General features: G+C 37.4%; 1 protein-coding gene across 2 annotated transcripts in view; it reads right to left on the reverse strand.

Moving 5' to 3' along the window:
• Window positions 1-19,404, reverse strand: part of IQCK (IQ motif containing K) — a 67,305-nt gene that overhangs the window by 37,041 nt on the left and 10,860 nt on the right. For both annotated transcript variants that reach the window (XM_074598538.1, XM_074598539.1), the window contains exons 7-8: window positions 9,074-9,158; window positions 3,041-3,152 (exon numbers count right to left, since the gene is read on the reverse strand). In XM_074598538.1, coding sequence (XP_074454639.1) covers window positions 3,041-3,152; window positions 9,074-9,158 — 197 coding nt within the window. The remainder of the gene's footprint in view (window positions 1-3,040; window positions 3,153-9,073; window positions 9,159-19,404) is intronic.

The following is a 19,404-nucleotide window of genomic DNA, read 5'->3' on the forward strand; positions in this document are numbered from 1 at the left end:
GTTGTGATGTATGATTTTGCTCCTCAGAATGAATTCTTTCCAGCTATAAAATATCCCTTAGGGGATTGCATGGGTTGGTAAATAAAACCTGACCTTTCGTGAATTGCAGCACAAATATGAATAAATGTTTGGAAAATCTATGGAGCCCTTGTAACAAACCGCTATCACAAAAAAAAATCGTGAGCGTCTTCTGGTTTCAGTATTTGTACTAAAACGTATACTGCACTGAAGAAAATTCTTCTTGTTATGAACATTTCTTAATGAAGTGAAGCAGCGATCAAAAGGTCCTGCACGTGTAACAGTGCAGACACAGAAACGTGTGTCAGCTCATAACACCTTGTAATATAGAATACCGTAACAGCAAGGCAACTGAGGCGGCTATGATACATAAAGGAAGGTTTTGAAAAAAATGCCTTTCGAAAAATTACTCTTTCATGACAGCTTTGATATCAGCTGATACTTAACTGTCTTTATGATTTAAAAAATTCTACCCTGAGACTTCTGCAGACTGAATTCACACTTAAGGCTTCACAGCTGAAATACAACCTGCAGGGGCAGCTTTCATTGCGGTCCTGCTGTTGGTGTAGGCAGGCAGAACCACTTTTGAGGTTGCCATTCACTACTGTCTTTGCTAATGATAAGCCTGCCTCTTAATGTATCTAAATATCTACTCAGCGAAGTCTATTGCTATCTGTATTGATATCAGTACCAGTATCGATGCAGACTCCTCCTTATGATAAGGACTCTTAACACTGGGAAGAAACACTGGAAGAACATGAAGCATTTTGAAGTGCACGCAAAACACCAACTAATTCTACAATTGGAATTGGAAAAGTAGATTTCTCCAGTGGATATTTTCTAATGAACTCAGGGTGTAACACATATAGTATAAATCTTACAATATTAAAATACAAGCAGATATTGCTGGACACATTTTATTAAATAGCATGATACAACTGAAGGTACCCTGCAGGAGCTTCAATCCAGCTCACACATTTTCAGCCTGATCTACTTGTAACTAATGATAGATAGAATGGATGCACAATAAAAAGTGAAAAAATAATTGCAGTGCATCAGGTTAATGACCTGACTGCTGTTAATTCCTTTGGCATTTACAGAGCATGGACTATTTTATAATTAAAATACTTCATAGGGAAGTTTCAGTTGTATAATCTATTAAAAATTAGGACAGTATTGAAATTAACAATAGCCACAAAAGATTTGATGACTAGGAGTTACTGAAGAATTGCAAGCTCTACTCACAACAAGCTCCGATTGCTACAGCAGCGATGTTACTAATTACCATTTATGTATGGACAGTCTTACTGTAGTTTCTAAAATAAAGCGTACTGTGAGGATGTCACACACTTGATTCCAGAATACTCTATTTCATATGAGTACAATAATTCCATTTAATTAAAAAGAACAGTCAAGCTGCATAGAGAATAAGGAAAAAAAAACATTTGAGTGAAGAGCCAGCAGGACATATTCAATGTCTCAGCTTAGACTTCAAATACGTAGAAATTGGGCACCTGAAGGTGATCCAATGAAACAATGGCATGGTCTATAGAGGCAGCAACGACAACGAGCTCCAAATGGTGAGCCACAGACATTCAATGCTGAGTGAAAAGCTGCCCTGGTCATTAGGCAACGCAGAGAACAGAGGCCTCCCATTATAATGAAGCTGCCGAATTCCAGATTGCACATCAGCAATTTTCTGTCACTTGAAATCCAGAGTTGTAGATTTTTCCTGGATAGCAGGTATCTAACTGACCAGGACTCAGCGTTTTAAAACCTTTCACAGAAACCTGATTCTAAACTCCCTCACCCTGCGGGGATTCAAACGTAGGTCTTTCCTTTTACAGTGAAGTCCCATGAAAACCAGGCTCAGAATAAGGGCATTGACAGATGTGCTTTTGTGTACTGAGCTGAACAGGTCTAAGCCATGACTTGCCCCTGGCTTTTAACTCCTGCCACACATCACCTGGAGACTGGCACTTCCTTAGCCATGAACAGTAACCAGGTATGAGAATATCATCTCATATTCCGCCTAATTTAACCAGCTTGTGGGCTGCTGAAAGTCATTATCCCTCTGTCTCCCCAGTTCACTTTCTGCTTTCTGTTAGATACAGCAATTGTGTGGCAACAATGTTGTGGAAGACCAACCTGCCCCATATCAAAACCCCTCACCGATCCCAACCCATGGTGCAGTTACACAATCACGAAAATTGATGCAAGAGCTGCAGAGCAAGACCAACCCTCTTGGCAGCTCCCAGTTTGAATTTTCCCTCTCCAACACACGAAAAACATAGCTGAACAACCTCTTCTCACTACACTGGCGTGCAGTTCACATCCCTGTGTATCACATTTAAGTCCAGCCCCTGGAGACTGACAAAATGTTGACTGGTTGAGGAGCTCGCGAATCCTCCTGCATTAGTAGACAAAGAGGCTGGGCGCATCATCATAATCACACCACTGTGCCAGAGTGCGTGAATGGTAACTTTGGCTCTGTCAGTAAAGCCTTGTCCACAATCAGGGCAAAAAGTAAACATATTACAGTGTCGGTTCTTAAAGCAATCCGGCCTCATTTCCCTTGGCAATTATGTTGGGTTGTTTGGGTTTGTTTTCTTTTTTTAGAACTGTACAGGCCAACTTCTGCTATAAATAACTACAGGAAAATGCCAGTAGAACATTTACCAGATAGAAATCCCACAGTTCAGAAAAACTGTACAACAACCCGGCTGGTAAAAATCAGTATTTACATGTTGCGTAGCTGGTAGAGGTCTGATCCTGCGCTAAGAAATATTGTGCCAGCACACTGTCATTGTCATTTTTAATTGCCACTTTCAGCTCTACAGACTTAGAGCAAGTAGTGACTGTAAAGAAACAGCCAGGCATTTCCAACAGGCATTGCCTTCTCTTCTCACTCGTGATTCATGTCTTACTGTGTGCCCTATTTCTTAATACAAGTTGAAATACAAAAATTAAACACTTACTGTAAAAAGAAAAATCATTAAAATATGCAATTTAATTCACCCACCTTTGGCTTCCTGCTTATTCCAGAATTCTTCCACTCTTTTAAAAATGTTTTTGTCCTCTCTCAACTGCTTTTGCCACTGACGTAGCTCTTGTATTTCACTATCGCAGCGGACCTGGGAAAGGGAAAACAGAAAATGCAAGTAAGATTATATTCGTCCATGTTACCCAAGACGATGAGACCATTTTTTTTCACAGGGCTGTGGCTGCGCAAATACGTGACATCCATCCTTTTTGCAGGGCCTGATATAAAAGCACAATCCCAGAGGCTTACAGTTTTCAACTTATACAGAAATAAAACCCACATAATCGACAAACCCCATTGAAAACATAAATATGCCAATTAGGGGATCATTTTGATTACCAAGGACTCCTGAGGATGTGACTGCAGTGAGACGCTTATTCTTCGAGTTAATTAAAATTTAAAGCATTACGCTGAAGGGTATTAGTGCCTTTAGAAAACCACAACACTATAAAGCCAGGCCATTGACCAACATAAGAGAGCAGAAGAGGAGCATGAAGGGTCATACAGCAGGAAATTTATTCCAGCAAACTGATTCACACCTGCTACCAGCTGCAAATAGGCTTACTGACAATCCCAGCCACACAATTTTCACAAACAGGAGAGCCATTAATCTGTTATTTAAAGTAATTCGAATGCATTACATGATATCTATTCTTTGTCAGTCAATCACCCCTATGAAAGGCATAATTCTGCTTCCTCATAAAATGACAATAGTCACAAGCCTTGACTCCATTTAATATTTAAGTTGAATTATTCTGTTATTGCTTTTGCACTGGTGTGGATCCTACTAATATAAGAAAGAGCTAGATTTGCATCAACAGCTTTTACCATTCTGCTACTTAAACTTGTTCTAAGCAGGATTTGATTAATTAGCAATGTGTTGCCAGTTGTCTACCTTGGCATTCACACAATTACTACCAGTGCTAGAGCAAAAATCCAAAATAGATACTGTTATGACAATAGTGGGAAGGGGACACACTAGTATTCATTTAGACATTGGTAAGTGATTATTCTCTTAGAGTCATTTTCAAACAATAATAGAATTATTAAAAATGCACTTTCTGTTTTTTTCTAAATATTACATATATAAAATGTCATTATGCTTTAGGACTTAAAGTCCTAGTAATTCAGGCTGAAGTTGAATAACATGGTAGAAACAAGCAGCAATAAGCTTGGTTTCTACTGTCACATTTTTTCTTTCAGGAAGCCGACTATTTAGTCTTCTAGAAAATTTCTTATATTTATTTCATTCTTACATGATATGGTAATGAGTTTGCTCTGTGATTTGAACTCTATTACTCTAATCCATTACACTCTGGTTTTCTCCCAGTTCCCTGAGATACATACAGAGCAAAAGAGCCGGACTTAGTTTTCCACTGGTTAAAAAAAAAACCAAGCAACTTACTTAAAGAAAACAATATAAATTATTTATCAAAAGCATTCTTTCCACACAGAATTTCTCCTTTGGGGTTCAGCTAAGAATGCAATAGACAGGAGTTGAACTCCCACAGCACTTCTCAATCCACTCAGGAGAAGGTAACTTGCTATATTTCAGACAGTGCACTTGCAGAGCGGAAATACAGTACAAGGTTACATGATCAATAAAGACAGGCAAGACTTTTACTCAGTGACTTGACATCAGATACTTCTCAGACGTCTAATAATATGCCATTATACTAATATAGTTCTGTAATATCTCCTATAAAATTTATATGAAGTTCTTACAAGGTTGATATGAAATTTTTAAAATGAAAAACAAAAAGTTACTGTTACAAGTAATCTTTTCAGATATACAAAAAAAATTAAAATAATCAAAACCATTTCCTATTAATCAAATACTATTTCAAAAAATATAGTATAATCCCAAACATGGGATAGTTTCTTTAGACTTGCAAGAGACGTTTTTTCTTTTATACTGTCATGCATGCTTTTATAGAATCCATAATTCTCTATAACATGAAGTCAGTTTATCTGCACAAGAAAGGGTTAAGGGAATGTTTATGGGACCCATAAATGACAGAAGCAGAAAAGAGGCAGGAAGATAGAGAAATTACTACCTCTATTTCTAACTATAAAATTTTTGAAAATGATGAAGTGTCCATTTATAACTGCAGCAAGGTACGACCTGTATTTTGGCCCATGACAGGGACACAGTGATCTCTGTATACTGAAAACGAAGACAATAACTCTTAACAGCTAAAAGATAAAAGGCAAGTGTAGTAGATTCTGTATACTCTCCCTAGGTAAACATAACAGTGAAATACATAGCAAAATTCAGGGCTCTGAGATAAAGGCATGGTCAGACACACTCAAATACTCCAAAGTCCAACATTAAATCCAAGCAGTGAACATGAGCTCCCAGAACAAAGTGTTTTTTTAGAAAAGTGAAAGAAAAGAGAAAGGAACACAGATACATCACCTGCAGTAACAGGAACTTCAGAAAATACTATCAACGTATTCCAAATATGCTTAATAGATGATAATTTAGCATAGTTGTGATAACTTCTTACAAAGTAGTCTGTATTTTGTAATTGGAATGCAGTTCCACCATGATTAAAAAGCCATGACTCATCAGCAATATCTCCAGGCAAATAATCAAAGGGTCAAAGTCTTGTCCAAATAACTGCTGTGGATCTCCTGCAGACTAGCAATGCACGAAGCACGGAAGGAGTCTTAACTTTGAGGTGGGAGTTGACTCCTACCCAAGTCACTTGGATTGATTGAATCTGCACTCACTACAAAGAACAGTGAATATTTGTGTGACCTTCTGGGTTTGAGCCTTTGCTACTAGCCACAACTTGCTGAAAAGGAATATAAACTGTGATAGCAAACACAGAACAACACTTTGTAAGAGATAAAGGTAAGCCTGCTTCAATTCTGATTTAACTTCTGCTCAAACAATATTTATGTATAAAATAGCACTGAATATTTACATAATGCTGTCCAATTTAATTCCATGATATTACAAGATTTAGTCAAAATAAACTGCTTTCAAAGCTAGGTGAGAACATGTTGCACAACAGCGGAAGGATAATATTAAGCTTTGACCAGAGACATCAGAGGTCATTGTATCAATGAAAAATCCCTTCAGACTACAATAGTTATGTAAATTGTAAAGATTAAAAAGACCCCAGACAACAAATGGCACTAAGCACAGATTCTACAGTATAGGGGTGAAGAAATATATATTATTTTATTGGAAAAGTGCCTGGAAAATTTGATACCTACCAATCAAGGGCTTTCATCAGATACTGAATACTGCCTTGGCCCATGACAGATGAATGAAACCTCAATAGAAGAGGATGGTGAGAAGTGAAGAGAAAGAATCCTGATGACAGAGCTGTCTCAAGCCTTATTTGGGTGCTCCTCTTGCCCTCAGAGAGACCCCTCAAGATGACATCTTCCTTTCTGATCTCCTTAGAGTACTCAGCAGTTGTAGCTTCCACTGCTGTTTGCTCTGGAATTTAATTCTCAATTAAACTTGAAATAATTTTCAGGGTACTCATCAATTTCTTTGTATGAAAGACTGTAGCAAAGACTTTGAGAGTTTGTTGATGACAGCCATTAATTATTACTACCAAAACAAGTATTTTCCTGAAATTTGCTTCAGATAAGGATGAATGTACTGCTTTGATTATGCTCTATTATCAAAAAGTTCTCGATATTCTGTACCTTTGCTTTTTTTTTTCCCCCCTTTACATAGAAAAATCTTTACTGCTTGATTGATTTTTTTGCTGATTGCCCTGTGGTTTTGAGACTGGCACACTGGGACAGGTAGGAAAGAAACAAGTGACATACGGTGAGAAGAAAGGATGCTCAGTCAGTTATATACCAGGTAAACTCCACTGCCTACATCAATACGGGTAACAAAATATCACAAAATGGTCTGAGGCCATAGAAGATGTGTCTGAGAAAAATGCTGTGGTTTCTTACACTTTATCTGACATTGTCTGAGAATAAAAAACTTACAAGGTTCACATTTTGGATAGCGTTGTTAAAGACAAAACTATTCTGCCCACATTTCCGAGCCTTTTACTTTTCCTGAAGTCCAACAAGTGTGTCCAGAATCCTTCTCCATCCATCTTTCAAACAAGTACCCCTGGCATGTGATTTTATGTCCTTTAAAGTGTATCTTGAGAAAACCAATGATGAGGTACACTGTTCCTTTACCACAGTGCCATGTAAAATATGTTTGTGTCCTTGTGTTTGATTATTCAATGTTATCACTATGTCTAAATTTTTATTTCAATAGTAGTGTTTAAAATTTCCAAATTCTGTGAATTGTAAAGCAAGTTTTAATGAAAAATATCAGAAAAGAGTTTAAAATATTGACACAATAATATCCTTAGAATGCAAAAGGGCATTATTTGTAAGCGTTCAGTTATTATCACAATAAATAAGTGTTAGCTAATGGATCTATTTATTTTAAAAGCAAATAATCTGAACGCTGGTAAATTTTCATAATATACTTTATCATTAATGTGATGAAATCCCATTTATGCTTAGTGTTCTCTTAATATACAAGCCCGAGGATAACACACTGCCCTACAGGGTAACTTGTAACTAATGATTTTTATTTTATATTCTGATTTTAATTTTAATTTTTTAAACCCCAAGTTCTTTCAACTCCAATAAGGTAAAACAAGTAACAGCTAATTTTATAGCCTGAATTATTTTTGATGTCTCCCACTTTTTATAGCTACAGTTTCTCTCTCATTTCTGGGAACTGGTCTAGAATGCTAAATACTACTAGGAAAATTTTAAAAGTTAATACACATGGCAAGGAAGGATAGTGCCCTTCAGAAGTTTTGGTAGAAGCACAAGGTATCTGAGCAATCTTGCACTGTTCAGCAAACTGTTATTCGATAACAGTTGCCTTTGCAATACTCCACTGTAAGGATGCCTGCAGTGATATTGTCAGCGCTAATTAATGTTAGTGTCAATGCCATCTCTGTTTAAAAAAAGAAAAGTGAAAACGAACAAGCAGAAAGCATCACAAAAATCTACAAGCCAAGAAGATCATTTCAAGGCATTTCATAATCTTCGGCTGCACGGCACATTATAGTAGGCACACATATATTCGTGTTTGTTAAAGTGGTAAAGAAGAGAGGATTTTATACTGATTGTTATTTAAACATTACCTGATGTACAGACAGAGATGTCTCACTGTCCATCACAATGAAATTACTGTTAGATCTGGAGGCTATTTACAAGCTTAAATTTTGATAAAGCCAGTCAAAGACATTTCTTTCTCACCAAAGTCACCTGAATTTCAAGTCCCTTTTTTTCCAAGGCATGAAGGTGTTAGAGCCTTTCAAACAAATCCTTGACAGAATCTGTTCAGGATTTTCGAAATAATTTATTTCATACCATAGGCTTAGCATGGCTGTTACCCTCCAAAATAACAGTATCAGACAATTTTTTTTGTATTTATTTTATGCCCCTTGCTTTTCCCCCTTAAATTAGAGATTGAGTTAGTGTTGTATTACTAGTATGGCTTGCAACATCTGCTTGCCATTTTACTTTCCCGTTCCTTGAATAACAGCCTTCGTGCCTCTCCTCCATCTCCTGTCTCAACCTCGGTCTCAATTTTTTCTTTGTTTCTGTATGCTTTTATTTTGTAATAGACCTCATCGATGCTCCTTGTGCCTCTCCACACTCACTCACATATCCCTGCATGAAGCAAAATAATACTTCAACCTTTAGCAACTAGGCAAAGATCAACTAAAAAAAATTAAAATTCTTCAGTGTTAACTGTACTTTTGAAAATTGCATTTCTGCAGATTTTCTGTTATTGAGGAAAACAGTTGAGATTACATCAGTGTAAATGCCTGTGAAATAATTGTAGTCACTAGGCATAAGGCAAAGCAACATCCAAAGCCAATGAACCATGGGGGTCTCAGCAGCTATTTATAGTATCTCCTACTTAAAATTTATGTAAGGATTTTCCCTGGGGCCTTCACAGTCCTACGGCTTTCAACATCAAGCAAAATAATTATAGATTACTCTTACCCGATAACCTCTCCAGAAGGACTGAATTATTATGCTTGCTTCTTCTTCTGATAGAAGGAGAGATAGAGGAATTGGTGGCCTAGGACTGAAGAAAATAAATGTTTTGTAATCAGACAGCCTATAAATGTAAAATACTTTCTTCCCTAACATACTTTATATATTTTATAAAAAAGAGAAAGGTTGTTCAGGAGCTTGAAAAAACCACTTTTCTTATTGCTCCAAACATAAAATGTGCAAAGAATATCTCCTTTAAAAATACATTCTGTGCTATGTATACTACAATCAGTTGTTCTTTAAAACAATAATATACAAATGGCACATCAAGCGCAGTTATGTTTCTTATTTTTCGACACAGATTTCAGATTCCTCCTATTATAATAAGGTTTGAGATGGTGGTGAGAGAGGGGCAAGAGAAGTAGGCCTGCCATTTGTAAAGCAGAGGAGGTTTTAGTGTGCATGCCGCAATGAACAGACTTATAACATAAACGTTTATAACAATTATTAAATACATTTTTTTGGTATGTTACATTTCTAAATCTGAAATTATTTACAGAACATAAAAATATTTTAGTACATTAATTTACATTATGATTTCACCTAAAATTAAGACGTACTGAAAAAGTTAATGATTATCATATCTGCATAAGCACGGGTCCACATTCAGAAATGTCTATACAAGTTCTTAAAATGCCGAAATTTTACTTTTGATAGCATATACACGTTGTTTGGTGATAAGCAAAAATAACAAATATGTGAAGTCAACAATTTTCAGCCAAAACGTACAGTAATTTGAAAGCATGTTTGGTGATTCTGTTGCTAACAATTTTAATGGGAAACACTCTGAACTATAATTACAATTCAGCCATCGTTAACAAAAACTCAAAACCACTATATCAAATCTTGCTTCCCAAAAGCCACTTCCCATAGACGTTGATTTATTTCTCACACATAATGATCAGAAAGCATCCATTGGAAAGGGAAAGGACAAGACAAAATTCATTTATATAGTTTCTTTTATAATAAATGTAATTTAAAGCTAATGAACGATTCTATGATAGGACAGTAATGCTGCAACTGATGAAAATACCAGTTATAAAGAGCAGACGTGGCGCAGTGTTAGAATGGCTGCTAAGAGCCGCTCTCCTGGGTGGGACACAGACTGAACACAGCTTTGACGTGGAAGACGACAACATTACGAACTTGGATGCAACAATCATTGACAGACACGTGCAGCCCATGCAGGAGCACTGTTCAGAGTATTTATACTATTAAGACACATATACTGCAAAGACCATCACTTAACAAGCTATTTATGCAGTCTTACATTTTCTGGCTAAAACATTATTTCTGCCATTTCTTTTGCAAATTTATTTTACAGTATATTACAGCTCAAGCTAGGAGGCTTGACAGCTTACATTTTCCTTTCACTTAATTTCACTCACATTAGTCTCTGCCCCAGTAAGCTTCCTGTGCTGACATCTTTCTCTTAGGGCTTGTCTGAAGGAGCATCTCAACTTGGAGCACAATCCGAACTATTACCTAACGCTACACTGACTACACCATTTGAGTCTGTGTGCTCAGCTAAATCAGTCTCCTCATCATCTCAGCTGGGTTTTGGCCTACATTTATTTTAATGTCAAAGAAAACCTTGGTCTTTTTGGAAGAGTAGAAATAAGACAAAAATAAAAAGAATTCTCTCCATTAAGCTAAAGGGTTTTAGCTCTGTGAACATTAATTAGCATTTGTACTGCTCAAGGGACATGGCAAGTGCTGGACAAGCAAGGCTTCCTGAGCTAACTCCTTATCATCAGATTTAAAAATATGAAGTTGGGCTGTGCTGGTTTGGCTGATAGGCTTTCATCTGCTGTTCTATTTTTGAAACCCAAAACTTAGAGTGGGAAAATCACAGAAAGACCTACATATTTTACAGCGGTTATATCAAAGACATTGAACTTTCTCTAAGAATGAGTACATCTCTAAAGAACAAACTGAGATTTCTCCTAAACTGCAAGGCTGGCTCTCGCATTAATTTGCTTTCATTTTCAAATTGTAAAAATGTCTAGTTTGCAATCCAACACTCAATTTGAGAAACCAATATAAAATGAAGCAAGAAAGAGGACTTAATTTTCAGTATGACAGTCACTGGCAAATATCAATCATTACAGCAGGGCAGCTATAAAGAACAGAAGTCATGCCAGGTCCAGTTTTGTCTAAGTGAATGTACGCAATTGGCTTCAGGTCAAATAAAAATAGAATCTGAGCAGAGGCAATCACCCCTCAGCAGTGAGCTAGGAAAAGAGGAAATATGTCATTTGTGGCAGAAGACAGCTGTATGCCTCGAAGAAGATTAAAACTGACAGTAAAATGCACACTAACTATATTCTGCTTATTTAGTCTTTGTTTATGCACAATCTTAAAAGCCCACACATTAAACATATTGATATCTATTTTGATATATAGATTAAATATATTAACATAAGTCGCACTTGTAAAAGAGCATCAGTAAAATGATTTTTTTAAGTACTTTATTTTACCAAATCTGAATAAAGCAGACACTGACCAGAGGAAAGTTAAATTCCAGAAACAAGTTTCTTGTGTTTTGAGCAAACTCGTACAGATCCTGATTATGTCAGATACTTACTAATTATATTACATTATGCAGGTGGAATTTGGCGCTCATAAGATAAAAAGTAGACTTGCATTAAATAAATGTAGGAGGTATTGAAAAAGGTTCTTACTGAAGACCTGTATCTCATTTCCTGGCGGAGAGACGCTAGGTTTCTCAATGAACCCCCAAGAATGGGGCAAAAAAGGTCCTCCATTACCTTGTCACCAAAATAGATAAGGTAACCTATAGGGGTTCATAGTTACTCTGACGGACACTGTATACAGTCAGTATTTTTAGACAGTAATGTCCAGAAACCCCAATTGTCATTAAGTTCCCAATCTGTCCTACAAATAGAAGGTCTGATTCCTTCCTTGAAAAGGAAATATAAGAAAAAATTTAATCAAGCAAAATTTTCACTATGTATAATTCAGGATCTTGGAATTGCTCTTTTTATTCAAATCTGTTCCCTAAGAGTAACGGACGACCACCCAATTTAACCATCACCCTCGCAGCCAGCTGCCTGCCGGACCACTGAGCTAGCGCCGGAGCACACCAGTGCCGAGGGCAGATGGTGTGCAGGTGGCAGTGGAATATCCAGGTGCAGTCAATGAATGATCAGGGTTTCTCTCTGGTTTTTGAAAGCTCCTCTCTAGAAATATTGAAGCAACCCTAACAACAAGAGTCAGGCCTTCTGGAGGCCCGTAAGTTTCAATACGACAGCCACTGCCATATTCAACAGCCACAACCACTTCGCCTTTAATTTAACTGTGATGGTTATTGTTCTTGAATATTTATATTATGTATGAACACAGGCAATGACAGAGTCACTGCAAAATTCATAATCTAAAAGACAAAAGAACAGACCAAAGAATAGGGATAAATACCAGACATGCAAGTAAATGACCATGGCGATCTGCGTAACTCTTTAAAAAAAGGATTCTGAGAAAGTCTTTGGTTTGAAAAGTACTCCAAAAATTCAGATGCTGGTCTGAACAACCAAAAAAATTGTTCTGGAAATTTATCACAGTAGTTTTCTTTTGTACTTGCAGAATTTCTTATTCCTACTCAGAGAATCTAGAAATACTACAGTGGCACCTGCCTTCATTAAGTCCTCTTTCTTACAGGCTTATCCAGAGTTGCAAAAGTGTGCAACAATGAAAAAGTATTGTTTTGATTCAAAATAACCATCTCAAAAATCTCCACTTATAGATACTATTAAGATCCTTTACACAAAAACCATGAAAAAACCCCATTGTTTATAAACAATCAGACACTCAAGTACTGATTTATCTGACCTAGTATTTAAAACTAATTAGATATATTGGAGTTAAATCCAGTTGGTGTCCAGTCACAAGTGGTGTCCCCCAGGGTTCGGTGCTGGGGCCGGTTCTCTTTAATATCTTTATCAATGATCTGGATGAAGGGATTGAATGCACCCTCAGTAAGTTCGCAGATGACACTAAGCTGGGCGGGCGTGTTGATCTGCTTGAGGGTAGGTTGGCTCTGCAGAGGGATCTGGACAGGCTGGACCGATGGGCTGAGACCAATGGTATGAGGTTCAACAAGGCCAAGTGCCGGGTCCTGCACTTGGGTCACAACAACCCCATGCAGCGCTACAGGATTGGGGCAGAGTGGCTTGAAAGCAGCTCGACAGAAAAGGACTTGGGAGTGTTGGTTGACAGCCGGCTGAATATGAGCCAGCAGTGTGCCCAGGTGGCCAAGAAGGCCAACAGCATCCTAGCCTGTATCAGGAATAGTGTGGTGAGCCGGACTAGGGAAGTGATCATCTCCCTGTACTCGGCACTGGTGAGGCCCCACCTCGAGTACTGCGTTCAGTTTTGGGCCCCTCGCTACAAGAGGGACATTGAGGTGTTGGAGCGTGTCCAGAGAAGGGCTACAAAGCTGGTGAGGGGCCTGGAGGACAAACCTTATGAGGAACGACTGAGGGAGCTGGGGTTGTTTAGCCTGGAGAAGAGGAGGATGAGGGGAGACCTCATCACCCTCTGCAACTACCTGAAAGGAGGTTGTAGAGAGATGGGGGCTGACCTCTTCTCCCTGGTGACAAGTGATAGGACGAGGGGAAACGGGTTCAAGTTACGTCAGGGGAGGTTTAGATTAGATATTAGGAGACATTTTTTCACTGAAAGGGTTATTAAACATTGGAACAGGCTGCCCAGGGAGGTGGTGGATTCACCATCTCTGGAGGTGTTTAAAAAAAGGGTAGATGGGGCACTGAGGGACATGGTTTAGAAGTGGCTCTTGTCAGGGTAGGCTAAAGGTTGGACTCGATGATCTTAAAGGTCCCTTCCAACCTCAACAATTCTATGATTCTATGATTCTATATTAATGCCACATTACACTATCACTGTATGAGCCTCACAGGTTTACAGGGAAATATTCACACACACTCTTCACAAAAATACCCTGGAGCTTTTTCACAGGTCAAACCGAGTGTGAACTGAGACCTTTCTTTGTAATGCTGTAAGTATTAATACAACTATTGAAGAGTCAGAAAGAAATTACTGACTACCGGTTTTCTTTTGCACTAATCTAAATGCATTACAATAAGAGAAAAGTATTTGGAGAAAAAAAAAATCCTTACAATAAGAAAACATTTCTGTGCATTATATGGAGGGTACATTTTTCAAGGACTGTGAAAGTGGGAATAACCAAATTTAATCTTCTGAAGAAAGGAAGTGCAAACGAGCAGACATTTTGAAGTGTGACTCCTGCTAGCTGCCTGAACTCTTCTTATCACCTTCTCCAAATAAAAGCTCCTTGATACTGTCAATAGTTAAATGAAGAATAAAAAAAATTGTACTTTGACCCCTTTTGCCCCCCTCCCTTCTCTGCATCTTCCACTGCTTTGCTGGTCTTTTGAATCCACTTTTGTATTTTGAATATCCTCAAATATAAAGGCTATAGGTTGTGAACAAACAAAAAAGTTTAAATTTAAAGTTTCCTGTTTCATTTCTGTCTCAGCCACAATTCTAACAAAATACACCCCCACACACACAAAAAAAAGATGCAAAATATCACCATGTAATAAAACTATAAAACTACACTCAGAAGTTTTATCAAAGTGGTCATAGCCATGATATGCACACAACTGTTAACATATACAAACTATTTATGTACTTATTTACCTATTTATAATGAAGAAAAAACATGGTGAAAGAAAAGATAGTGTGGAACTACCGTGAGAAAGTCCATAAGTGGGGAGGCAGAGTCATGTCAACGGGCAGCAGAAAGAGGCCGAACAGGTGAATGGTAACAAGAACACGAGAGGAACTAGAGGAAGCACAGCAAGAAGCCTTAGTAGTGAGAACATGCCAAACAATAAAAGACCAGCTATCTTTTGTCTTCAGTTCTGTCCGAAAATCATAGTGGCAACCTTCCCCCCTAGTATGCTCTCTACCTGGGGAGGACCTAACCATTTTATTGATAAAACTCAGTCCTCCTTCTGTGCTTACATACTTGCTACGTATTTTGCAAGTCACAGTGTGTTGCCTCAGTTTTCTCTTTTGTAGGACCAATATTTATGTAGTCTGTAAGACTGTTTATGGTCCTGGAGTGAAGGAAACCAAACACGGACCTATGCCAAGGTCCACTCGTGTCAAAGGGGAAATTTCCATCTATGTTTGTGTACTTTAGATCAGACCCCGTATCCTGTAAACATGAAAAATGAACAGCAGCAAAAATAATCTCCAGTTAGGGCTCTAACAGCAACATTAGGAAGATGTCACAAACCACTAATACATTTTCAATTTTCTCATTGCTGTTTTGACAACCTTTACATAAATTAAGGCAAGTTTCAACACTTGCATCAGGACTTGTAGCCATAAAACCTCAACCTCATAAAACACCATCACACAATATAAATATTTTGTAGAGAAACTTTGTAGAGAAAATTTTCCAACACACAGTTGTAGTTTTTTAAGCCAAAATTTTCTCCTTTGTTAACTTGAATTCTGCCACATTACTGGAATGGCAATTCTTTACTTGGATCCACACAGAATAACATCCATATAGACATATTTGTTGGACTTTTCTGTTATTATAATTGTGCTGCTCATCATATCCCCTCAAAAAAATTTAAAGCTCAAATTACTAAAGAACATGAAAGAAAAAACATAATAGAAATCAAATATATGCTAAACATGGCTGGTTTCGAGACAAACGAGTGAAATATAGCAGTGTGCAGAAAGCAAAGCCTGTAGAACTGGGCACATTACGGAAAAAAAGAAATCAGCCACCCATGCAAAATTAGCCCTGTTGGCCATCTGAGAACTGACAATGAAGTCAACTGTAAAGGCAGCTGAGACCAGCAGACTTCACCTAATTAAAATATTGGGGGGGAGGGAGAAAAAAATAAAATCAATGTATATATATGCATATACAGACATTTGGCAGAAAGCTACCACTTCAGATTTAGTAATCATGTATAGACATATATATCTATCTATCTTAGCTATCCACTTCATTAAAGCCGTGATAAATTTATTTTCTCTGTATGTGCACATTTGTTTTGGTACACACAGACAGATTAAACCAGGAAATGTGTCCTTCTGAGCTGAGGATCAAATAAATAGCTCTATATAGAAAATAAGAAAATGCAGATAAATAAATTATTGTGAATGAATGCTTATTTATAAAATACACCTTCAGTTCCTGTAACCCCTGTAAAATATGCATACAAAGACTAATCCTCAACAGCCAGGAAAATACTTATGCTTATTCCTAACCTAGATCCATATACCATTCTCTTTCATTGAGCATAAGGATTGAAGGTGAACTTGAGCAATACTGTCATATTATTAAATTCAAGTGACAGTAGACTTTTACAATATCAGTATTTTTCAGAGCCGTGGAACTTTTTTTTATTGTTTTCTTCATATTTCTTTCATTAACGTGCTAAAGAAGGTTGGGTAATGATACTCCCATGATACTCAGAGTAAAGACTCAGCCCGTTCTATGCCAGAAAAGTAAAATTTAAGGGGGATCAGGGCAAAACCACAGATCACTCTCTTCCCCTGTCCCTGATTCAGTACGTAGAGCTTGGTTACTTGTGATCGACCTTCACTGCTATTCAACCAGAAACACCACTGGAAAATGCTGACAAAAGGCAACGGTGTTGCTCATTAGCATATTTATAGGAGTACAAAACATTCAAGGCTCTATTTCTATTTATTTTACTTGGCTATTTCAGCAGTGTTGAATGTAGAAATGGGGACATCAGTATGTATCTCAGCAAGTTTCCAAAAACTTTTGTTAGTTTCTTGATAAAACTCTAGTTTCCTGTCCTCTGAAAGGTACAGCTGTCCTTTAAGACAACAGAAATGTTTTGTGTTCTCCTGGACGAGAAATATGGATTACCAGTCGGAGCTGAGACTGCTCCTTCTCTTGCTTTGAAATCTGCTCCGGGAATCAAGGATTCCCAAGGGATATAATATTTTGACAGTGCCACTGGTAGTATACAGAACCCAGTGGAAGACAAGGTAACTATACTGAGGCTTTTATTTACTGATGTCATAGCAATTACTAGAAATACTAAAGCTGGAAACAAATTCAAATTTTACAAGCTCCTTCACTTACAGTAACCAGCTTTTGAAGGTACAATGTTTGCATTTAAAATTCTGGAAACCGATGCAGCGTTTGTGTCTCCTTACAAAGGAAAAGTAGGCTGCAAGATCTCATTTAGAAACAGATCATAGAGAGAGTGAGGATCATAAGACTGTGGCCTTGACTATTCTGAAAAAAAAATTGAGCTTCAAAGAAAAAACTGGAGGCGCTGGAGGAGAGCCAAAGAAGTCATACTCAGGTATGGAATATATTAAAAAAAGCTGGATCTCTGATGGAACAAAAAAATTATCCCTCTGGGTTTTTTGGTTTTGGCTTTTTTTTTTTTTTTTTTTTAGCATGAGGACTGCTTTGCATTGATAAACCCCATTTTAACACACCATAGAAATGTATTTCTATTTAACAGACCTTTCGGAGTGCTTCCCATATTTAGACAACTGAAAAAGCAACACAGGAGTTTACTCCTTAAATTTGCAGCAACTTCTTTTTCTTTATTATACCACCTAAACAGTTGGGATAAGGATGTTTCCCATCAAAATCTGTCCAGCACTTTTTAGCATATTATCTCTTATATATTCATAAATCCTGTTAAAAAAAGAAAACTCCTTTACAAATAAAAACGGAAATTGCAATAAAAAGCATAGAATCAATTACATTTTAAATGTGATATCTGGAAGGATATAATAATAAACTATTTATGACATATCCAGAAGGACACAATAATAAATTCTCTCATTTTCATTCTTATTTAATATTCCAATCTTTCACTTTGCTCTAATAATGCTTACTTCATAAGCAATATTTGTTAAGAAATCTTTAATTTCAAGGTAAGTTCACAAAAAGCTGGGTTTTAATAATAATTTGAATAATAATTATTTTTTAAAGGCCTACTTGTTTAGAGGATTTAAGATCAAGCGTGTATCAATTTAAGTAGGACTTTGACACTTCAGTGTCCTTGTGGAGCTGTCACTACGTTATTTAGGAGCACAAGTACTAGCAGAAGCTATGAGTCATTCAGGCTGTGATTCCACAGTGTATTTCTCTTGTTGGCAAAGCTGACTTAAGCAGTTCCTGCCACCACCTCTATATCTTACCAGCTCATTTGTTTTCTTCACCTTGCCCTGAGCCCTTCATTTTAATCCCTCGTCCACAAGTAGGTTGGGATGAAGAACAGGAGAGAGCAGGGAGCCATTTATGTCGGCTTTACTTCCAAGAGAAACGTTTGTAAAACGGTGATCTTAGATATTTATCTTGGGTACAAATATCCATCCTCACAATTCAGTGGTATCAAAATTGCCTTACTAAACGATGCCTCTTCGGTATGCTTGAGTATGACAACCTCACTGCAGTTCATAATCAGTTTCCAAACTACAAAATTCACTGCCTTAAATGGGAATCTTGCTGGCAAGACCTAGCGATCTACAGAAGGAAACTGTGGGAAGTGTCCTACCAGTGGTAGGTTTGAACAACAACGGCTGGACAGTATGATGCAGTAGCAGGTAACTGAAGGTATCGAAGTTGAGATGAAATGGGTCACTCTCCAAAGGTGTCCATCTCTTACTGCAGAAACATCCTACACAACTTTGACCTCATGACTACTTCTAAGACAGTCAAGGTTAACTGTTCATGCCACAATCACCAGCTTATCTCCAAAGCACCTGTCAAGGAGCTTTCCTCTTGCTGGATCAATGACTCAAGGTTCCAAGTTCCACAAGACAAGAGTTCAAGAAAGCTCAATTTTCACTTACATAATGTGATGAAGTAAACATATCCACAAAGATATTAATCTCTAAGTTTTCACTGACCACCAACCCACCCTCCAATTAAGTTTTCAAGTTGAAAATTTCCTTTAAAATCTGACCTCTGTAATTTTCTTATTCTCTCAATGTGGACTATTACTTCACTTTTTTTCTTATCTCATACAACAGCCACATTTTAAAACAAAATGCATTCTCAAGGACAGCAGCATTTCTTTCAAAACTACTGTGTAGCTTGGTTCTACAGGAATAATGAGGAATATATGATTGAGGCTGCAAAAACAAGTGTTCATTTCTCAGATGCAAAGTCATAAATGTCTGCAGAAATGCATCCTGATGCCAAGAATCATTACAGGTATTTTTAAAACAGCTGCTTACAGTTAGAG

This window comes from Larus michahellis, chromosome 8 (genome assembly GCF_964199755.1).
Source record: "Larus michahellis chromosome 8, bLarMic1.1, whole genome shotgun sequence".
Classification (NCBI taxonomy): Eukaryota; Metazoa; Chordata; class Aves; order Charadriiformes; family Laridae; genus Larus; species Larus michahellis.